The sequence below is a fragment of the Brachyhypopomus gauderio genome, chromosome 11 (assembly GCF_052324685.1).
Source record: "Brachyhypopomus gauderio isolate BG-103 chromosome 11, BGAUD_0.2, whole genome shotgun sequence".
Taxonomy (NCBI): domain Eukaryota; kingdom Metazoa; phylum Chordata; class Actinopteri; order Gymnotiformes; family Hypopomidae; genus Brachyhypopomus; species Brachyhypopomus gauderio.
This window is the reverse complement of record NC_135221.1, coordinates 10,490,507-10,499,172: the sequence shown is the minus strand read 5'-3', so window position 1 is coordinate 10,499,172 and position 8,666 is coordinate 10,490,507. Positions and strand designations below refer to the sequence as shown.

Below are 8,666 nucleotides of genomic sequence, written 5' to 3'. Positions count from 1 at the left end.
GGACGTTGGTGTCTTCCACACATCATATATTCTTTGAAACAAGACGCTTGAAAGATATGAGATGCAACTTAACAAAAACAAAAAAATATTGTGCATATCTAAGCCTTAAAATCACTGGAATTACTTCGACAAAGACATATATCCCCTCATGACTACAGTGTCACTAACCTACATCTTGCCAAATCGTAGGTAATTTATGGACGGTCCCCAACTCAGCTCAGCTGCCTGGGCGCTGAGCACCAGTGTTCAGATGTAGTGTGGGCAGAAAACTGCACATTTACATACCCGGCTAATTTACTTTATTGTTTTAATCGCTACAAAGATATACTGGACCATGGCTGTGAGTTCACATTTTAACCTTGAATCTCATCTAAAGATGAAAGTTTCTCTGCTGCATGAATCAAAGGGGTTACGTTTACTTTTGTGTTTATCCGGCTAGCCCGTTAGCCAAGCTTTGTCTTGTGATTCACTTTACAACTCTGGCCAGTTTAACGACATGGCTACATAACGAATGAACATTTGTTCTCTGTTTTTGCTTTACAGACCCATGAATTTTTCGTTGATATGACATGCGAAGGATGTTCTGGTGCAGTGGCTCGAGTTCTTAAGAAATTAGGTAACCTTGTGTTTGAATACGGGCAGCTGCGGCTGTCTGATACCATCGATACACTTGGATTATCCTTTCTTCTATCGTAATGTGGTATCTGCGTTATAATCTGCTAACAGGGTTGTACTGCAGTTTTATCAACCTCGCCATTTGGGGAAAAATAAAAAATTTAAATCTCCATCTTAAACTATATGCACACACACCTAACTGAAAGAAGGCTACGTGGTACTGTTCTGCATACAAGTGATCAGTCAGTTCATTAAGACAGTTAAATGATTGGTAGGCTAGATAATTAATAGGTGTGCAGAGGTGTCAATTCCAGGTTCAGAAAGTAAATGTCCTCACCAGGATTTTGCTCAGGCTTCCTGGATTGTGTTGATTGCACTAATTAGAAAATCTAGCAAGCTTGAGCAAAGTCCTGGTGAGGACTTTTACTTTCTGAACCTGGAATTGACATGTCTGTAGGTGTGTGTAATAAACCGGCAACAGTACATGTTGAATAAATAAATAATTTGACCTCACAATATGACAAAGTGAACACCTGACACCAACCAATGTTGCACACCCCATATCCAAACCACAGGTATAAATATGGAGTTGGCATTCTCCTTGTGGTTATAACAGTGCTCCCTCTTCTGGGAAGGATTTCCTCAAGGTTTGAGTGCATCTTTGAATATATGCTCATTCCGTCAAAGAGGCTTTGTGAGGTCAGGCACTTGTGTTTCACGAGAAGGCCTGGATTGCAAATTGGTGTTACAGTCCACTGGACAATTCCACTGGAGTTTCTCCACACCAAATTCATCAAACCATCTTTATGGACCTTGATCTGTACACAGGGGCTCAGTCATGCTGGAACAGAAAAGGCCCTTCCCCCAACTGTCGCCACAAGGCAAGGAGCATATATTAGACAAACATATCTTTGCATGCTGTAGCATTATCATCACCCTTCACTGGCCCAAACCATTACCCCTCCTCCACAGAACTTGATTGTTGTCACTATGCATTCCAGTAGGTAGCATTCTCCAGGGAGCAGCCAAACCCAGGTTTGTCAGTCAGACCCCCGGATAGTGAAGCACGAGTCATCGTGCCAGAGAACACACATTTCCACCTCTCCAGAGTCCAGTGGTGGTTTGCTTCACACCAAAACACACGAACCGATTCTTGACATTGTACATAGTGACGTTAGGCTCGTGTGCGTCTCCTTGAGCAGTTTGGAATGTGAGTTGTGAGAGTTGCAACACAGGTTGGGTGATTTTTATGCACCTCAGCATTTAGTAGTGCGCTTATGCAAGTTTGTGTGGTCTTCCTCTTTACAGTTGAACTTCTGTTGCTCCTAGACACTTCCACTTCACATTAGTAGCACATATAGTCGACCAGAACTGTCACAGATTGACTTGTGGATATGAATGAATATTAATGAATGTGCACATTAATGAATGTGCAATGAATGTATTTTAGCATTCTTTATTGTAGTTTAGCAAGTAGTATATTTATTCTTAAAGTGTTTTTATTTCTTGTTTTGTTAATAGATGTCAAATTTGATATTGACCTTCCCAACAAGAAGGTCTCAATTGAGTCAGACAAAGACAAAGATGTTTTATTGGAAGCACTGAAAAAGACGGGGAAAACGGTCACTTACATCGATCCGAAATAGACAAACAACGTGAAGATGAGCAGAACAGTCTGCTTGGAGGGCCCTGTAAGCATGTCTTTTATTACATCAATTACTCATATATAGATATATAGTATGTGTGTGTGTGTTAATAGCTGACATTTGTTTGCAATAGTCAATACAGTTTTTGTTTTCGCAACTATTGTGCAACTTTGCAGTGCTCTGTGTTTTTTCTACTCTCATTTTCAGCTGGCTTCATTTGCGATAATCATAATGGCTGCTCATTTGAAGATCAAGGGCAGCTGTTTGATTACACACCTTAAGAATCCTGCTGCGTGTGTTTTGGCACCAAGGGAAGAAGCATTTTACATCTGTCCAACTCTGCAGCATATCATTGAAGTCATAATCTGATAAATGGAAGCGTTTCTAATGGAAAATTGTTTTAGTATAGGTGCCATTAGTATATGGACATTCACTGCTTGATCTTGAGGCCATGCTTCTGTTTATTTGTACACATGCAAAAATAAAGACTTTGGATGCTTGGTAACCTGTGGTCCTGCGCTTTGAAAATATTGTATCAAACAGGTAGCTCCAGATCTTAGTACAACATAATTTTGTCTCAGGTGGATTTAAAGTTTAGCAAGTGAGCCTGAGCACTGATTATCACTATTCTGGAGGATATCACTATTCTGGAGTATAACAAAGAGTTCAACTAATAGCAAAGTTTGATCAAATTGGAATTATACTCAACCCAAATTGAGTGACAAAGCTTGAATAAATACATACCATTTGTGTTAAATTATGTTTTTTAATATGTATTTATTTTATAAATGCAATCTACTCTAAATCTTATGAACAGAATTCAATGACATTTTATTCCTCACAATTAGCCACTGGGGGGCAGCATTGCACGCTAATTAAATTAAATCCAACGAGCGTTAATCATATTGCCTAATAAACACAAACCACAATACATTAATTTGAACTTCGTATCAGGATAAAATAAAATGGTGATATATTATCAGTCTATTATGTTGCAAGTAAATGGACCATATCCTTGAGTGTACTGACTACAAACTAATATTATCAATATGTGGGGCAAGATTACCATTACGGTCACTGAGTAGTTAAGGGTAATGTAATGGTGGGCTAGGGGGATATAACTGGCATGCCTGGGCAGTTTTGTGAGCTTGCTGGCCTAATACTGGAAGAGCCCTGCACGAGACCCAGGGCCACAGACACAAGAGAGCCATAGAAAAGTGTAGTGCAGCAGATATAAAACGCCCATCCAAGAAACTTGACCACCTCAGTCAACTGCTTCTCCATGGACACCATGAAGGCGATGAGGGCGCTCATGCAAAATGCAACTGTTAAAATAGAAACGTCCCAGTCAGTAGAGAGTTACACCACAGGGTCACATTACTTAAGGCACGCAGGGCATATATAGGACAAAGCCCATCTCAGTGTGTGTGCTACATCCCTGACACCAGCTGGCAAGGATTTCGGGACATATTGGGAATCCCACGTTGCCAGATGTTGACGGAATCCAGCCACGCAACACGAACGCTCGACGAACCTCTTCAGAATCGTTCGCTAAATGCCGCGTGGGTGCTTCTTACCTGAGAAGATGTTTAGGAGAAGAGCTTCAATGGCTCGCTTTCCTTTGGTTAGAGCTGGTCGAATGGTTACAAGCGTGGCCAGGGAAAGTATGGAGGAGGCTGCCAGGAACACCCAGGTCAGGCTGTAGGAGCCTAAGCATCACAGTGGAAAGAGCAGTGTTGCCTCAACTAAAGCAACTACCCCAGAATCTTTTGCTGCTCTTTTAAAATGCCTATCTTGATTCCTATGATTAAAGACCCTGTAATGAATTCTAATGATACGACAAGAGTACAATTCGCTCTTTGTTGTCTAGAATGTCTGTAGAGATCTGAAGATTGCTCACCCATCCAGGCTGGAAATGTCGTGCAACTAGAAAGACCTTCATAGCTGTAGCAGATTGCAAAGAGGCCTTGGGTTGTTCCCTCAGGCTGCACGAGCCACTCCGGGGCGCACAGACACACAGTGTACAAGAGGAACTCCACACATACAAGACTGCACAGCACATTCACAGAGTTCTTCATGACAAGCCTATTTGCAATTCTCTCTTTCTTTCTTTTTCTTTCTTTCTTCCTTCTTTTAGTCTGACGGTCTGTCGGTCTGTTTGTCTTGTCAGGTCAGTGGTGTGTTGTGCAGCGTTGAATTATAATCATGGTTCCTGAGAGCTGATATCTGTCCTTTATCCTTGTTGCTTATTTCAGTAACCCTAACAGTCCATGACAGACGATTTCCTTTCCTGATGCTGCAGGAGAAATTCTTGTCTTGTGTAGGAAATAAGAATTCAGATGAATATTGTTGATGATGTTCTTCCTAGGCAAGATGTTATCCAAGGGACATGGTTAGCAGGACGATAGAGACATCAGAAAGAGAGCCAGATTGCCTCAAATAGAGCTTGTTTGCTTTCACGCTTTTCAGCAAACAGAGGCTACAGGCAGGCACACTGCAAACACACCTGGAGCAGGCCAGCGGATATGCTTCTCAGGAGAGTCTCTTCATCACCTAGGTAAAGGAATAACAGGCTTTTAACTCAGAAGAATACTTAATGCTAGACTTATGAAATAGCAGTGGTAACAACATTAATAGATTTATGTAACCCATATACACTTATGCACCTATTATGCAAACAATTATCCAAAAACAATACAAAACCGAACTAAGGCTTTTATTAATGAGACCATTTATTAGCTAAAGAAGTGTGTTCTGTTTGCTTTACAATGTTCACAAATAACTATTTCAATTATGTAATTTAGGCATGAGAAGGATTTTTCCAGAAAAAAAACATGTCTTTTTGTTATTGTTATTTGTATTCCATATGAAATAGAGAGGTAACTAATAACACATCAGTCAGTGTTTGTCTTCATCTGACCAGCAGGGTGCAGTGTGTTGCCAAATGCAAAATTCCATTTACATCCTGTGTATACTTTGGCAGGCAGAGATTATTCTGTATAATTAAAGGACATACTGTGCTTTCATTGATAAGCTCAAATAGGCTTATGTGATAGGCATTGAAAAGTAATTAAGCACAAGAGAGTAGAAGCGCTTCAAAATGGGAAGTTAAAATGATAGCTACTATCCCAATGACAGAAGAATTATTTAGTCATTTGAAAGGCTAAAATCACTGAAGTATTTATTACATTTTCCTGAGCATCAAATTGAATTAAGCAAATGAAATGTAAAATGTTATATATGGACTGTAATATTTTGAATGCGTTCCCAATTTGAAAAGGAGCACGTGTTTGAGTTGGAGAGATTCTGTTAATATATGGCAATGATCAGATATTTCAGCTAGCCAAAGGGTCAACAGAGGCTTGTTTAGACTGCCCTCTCTTCCACAGTAATCATCATGACATCTATAAAAAGCCAGAGCCTAGCACCTGCAGGCATGCCAAAACAGAGCTTCCTCTGTTCAAACCTACGGGTGCAGATTCCCACTGCTGTCACGAGATCAGAAGGACAGTCAGGGCCAGGTGAGGCAGAGCTGAAGGAGACGGACCGAACTTTCACATTTCATAAGCTCCTACAAAAACACCCCAAGAACTCTACACACACCAGTGTGTGAACTGCACTGCCTTCCGTGTGAAGGTGTGTGGAAGACACTGTATGTTTGGACCAAACTCCATGATTTTGTTGTCACAGTGGTCCACTGTTGCTGCTTAACTCCAGGTAAACATTCTCATGTGAAGGCCAAATAAGATCTAAGATGATATGCCCTCAACTCAAAGAGAAATTCCTTTCACATTATAATGTGCTCAGGGTCTCTAAGATATGTTACATTCTCTTACAATGCCATGCAGGTAGAGGCAAGTGCAGAAACTCGAGCTAGACTGGAAGATTACTGTGTCCTCCATGTTTCAGATTTTCCTTATTAACACTGACTGCTCTGATTTTAAATGTGACAACTTACTTGTTACAAACGTGGAATTTGAATGTGAAGGACATTGTTTTTTCCTTGGTATCATTATTAATCAGTAGATGATACGTAGATTATATTCCAAAAACTGCAGCGATCATTCCAAAATGTTTTGCTTTAGAGGTCATTCAGTAGGCAGGCCGGCTGCTCAGTCATTAAATGCAGATTAGGTGTTTGAGGTAAAAGTGTTGATGTGGCAATATAAGGAAACTTCATTGGATATCAAATTGAATTTTTTCTTATATTCTAATCATCAATCTGTCAAATGTTACTGAAAAATGAATGAATAAGTTGTGGTGTAGACACAGAGCTTCACATTAGATATGCAGCACAGTGACATCATGTCACAAAATTAAATTTTGCACAAAAGTAAAAGTGCAACAAAGGCTAGATAGAACTAGACAAGCAGAACTTTGTTTGGCTAAAGTATAAATAATTAAATGAGCAACAAATATAAAAGCACAATTTTCATTATCTCTTAATGAACCACTATTTTGACTGCACACGTGGACATTAAAGTAGGGTCTTGGTTTTTTGAAGATGCCCATTGAAGTTTACATGTCTCTGCTTCAGGGTCTGTGAGCAGACACCTTGCTTGGCTGGACAGACTATGCGGTGGCAGACAGATCCCTGCTCTGCACATCAGCTAGAGAGGCCCTGCCTACCATTACATGGCCCTGCCCACCCACACCTGGTCCCGCCCACTCTTGCCAGACCCCACCCACTCTCACTCGATCCACTTACCCAGCTCTCTGCTGCTTCGTTGCCGCCACACCCATTTAACAGCTGCGGCAGAGAGTTCCGGGCAGCGGCAAAACCTCGCCACGCTCGCTATTCCGTTCACTCACTCCATCTGTCTCCTAGTCATCACTCTCCGCCTTGATTGGTCCTCCAGATGCCTCAGTTTCGGTACTGTTCCTCCTTATAGGGAAGTAAACAGAGAAAGGAAAAGATGAGCAGGCTTGTTTTTCTGGCACATGTCCTGCTGAAACGTCCCGCTCCGATATTCCCAAGAGTTCCAGGGCTGAGAACTAACTTCCCTCATTGTAGCTATAACTGTTACTTTCTAAACATGAACAATGTGAGATTTCTGTATGGCAGTTAGACAGAACATGGAAATGTTACTTCTTTATAGATGTCCTCAATTATACCCCCGAACCAATAATAATCTCTGTTAATGATGAGCTCCCTTTGAGCTGAGGTAGTTAAAATGAACCTGTGATATTGTTTTCACATGAAAAATGCTATATTTGTATTGGTTAATTGGTTATTGTGTTGAAATGGACAATTATGTCACTTAGAATACAATTTATACAGTTTAGATTTTTAAAATAAAGAATAAAGCTTTATTGCTATTTACCAAACAGAGTAGAGTGACTTATCTGCACTGCATATTCAGGTGTTGTAATTTATTCCAGTCTCGTGTTAATATATATAATTTAGTACTGCTGGTTTCAGTGTCAGTAAAGTGAATTAATAGATGCCTTGTCCCCTCTGAACTTATCATCCTTTTGATTTTGTGGAGCTTTATTGAAGAAACGAAGGCCAAACCTTTTATTGTCTGCTGAATTATCCAGAAACAAAGATTTTTTTATGTTGGCCTACAGCTATTCAGCATTATTTCCAATAAACACTGCATAGAAGGTGTATTCCAAATGAATCCTACATCTGGATTGTAATATATAGAATCCAGCATTAAACATCATTATAGATTAAACAATATAATGTAGTAGGCTATCGTTGTTTTTAATTACTGTCTTTGGGAAACTGCAATCTATAGTATGCAGACAACATAGACAAGTCAGCAGAGGCATCCCACAACATAGAGCCCATCAAAGCTCAGGTGCTTCTGTCTGTGAGCTGCAGATGCCATAATTAGATCTAATTAGGGAAAATCCAGCAAGCCTATTGCTTTGTAAAGGCTTGTTAGCCTCTGCAGACAGCGCCACGTCTGCAAGTCTTGAGAGGCATAATAATTACTCCTCCTCCACAGCTCCAGCTCTGCCTCTCTGTGTCCGCTGCAGCCGGGATGGAAAATGCCACGTTGCATAGTTGCACCCCCCCCCCCCCCCCAGCCTTTTCACATCCAGATGTTTCTCTCTTTACTCGTCCACAGACTCTGCTAGTACAGACTGTAGCAATCAATAGCAGAGTGTTTCTGTTTGATGATCTTTGAAGCAAAAGTCAGACAAAGAGGCCTACAGCCAGGGCAGTGGCCGTGATTGCTTTGCCTGATATGTTTCAAGCCCATGGTACACATAAACACACACACACACACACACACACACACACACACACACACACACACACACACACACACACACACACACACACACACACACACACATACAGAGAGACAGGATTGGAGTTAATGATGAGGTTTTAATAAAATGTATATATACATTTACTTCTGAAGAACTTTGAACACACACACACACACA

At 40.6% G+C, this 8,666-nt stretch overlaps 2 protein-coding genes across 3 annotated transcripts; one reads left to right on the top strand and one right to left on the bottom strand.

The window, feature by feature from the left end:
• Positions 1-181: 181 nt before the first annotated feature.
• atox1 (antioxidant 1 copper chaperone) lies at positions 182-2,766 on the top strand. Its single transcript, XM_077021873.1, has 4 exons — positions 182-340; positions 544-616; positions 2,137-2,306; positions 2,469-2,766. Exons 1-3 carry the CDS (start codon positions 335-337, stop codon positions 2,259-2,261), a joined length of 204 nt encoding a protein of 67 aa, XP_076877988.1. The 5' UTR covers positions 182-334; the 3' UTR covers positions 2,262-2,306; positions 2,469-2,766.
• A 201-nt stretch (positions 2,767-2,967) lies between these two features.
• LOC143526996 (uncharacterized) lies at positions 2,968-7,120 on the bottom strand. Of its 2 annotated transcripts, XM_077021872.1 has the most exons (5): positions 6,970-7,120; positions 4,768-4,814; positions 4,162-4,625; positions 3,839-3,970; positions 2,968-3,586 (listed from the first exon to the last, which is right to left on the bottom strand). In XM_077021872.1, the coding sequence occupies exons 3-5, from the start codon at positions 4,337-4,339 to the stop codon at positions 3,369-3,371; spliced, it is 528 nt and encodes a 175-aa protein (XP_076877987.1). In that variant the 5' UTR covers positions 4,340-4,625; positions 4,768-4,814; positions 6,970-7,120; the 3' UTR covers positions 2,968-3,368. The 2 variants fall into 2 exon arrangements, with proteins under 2 accessions (XP_076877987.1, XP_076877986.1); XM_077021871.1 differs by having other exon boundaries at positions 4,162-4,814.
• Between the last annotated feature and the right edge of the window lie 1,546 nt (positions 7,121-8,666).

Bases quoted from the DNA above. Each gene is read 5' to 3' on its own strand.
- LOC143526996 (XM_077021871.1), bottom strand. From the start codon at position 4,339: ATGAAGAACTCTGTGAATGTGCTGTGCAGTCTTGTATGTGTGGAGTTC. The intron at 3,971-4,161 runs GTGAGCAATCTT...TGTGATGCTTAG, and splicing joins GACATTTCCAGCCTGGATGG to GCTCCTACAGCCTGACCTGG. The intron at 3,587-3,838 runs GTAAGAAGCACC...CTATTTTAACAG, and splicing joins TCTCCTAAACATCTTCTCAG to TTGCATTTTGCATGAGCGCC.
- atox1 (XM_077021873.1), top strand. The intron at 617-2,136 runs GTAACCTTGTGT...TTTTGTTAATAG, and splicing joins TCGAGTTCTTAAGAAATTAG to ATGTCAAATTTGATATTGAC.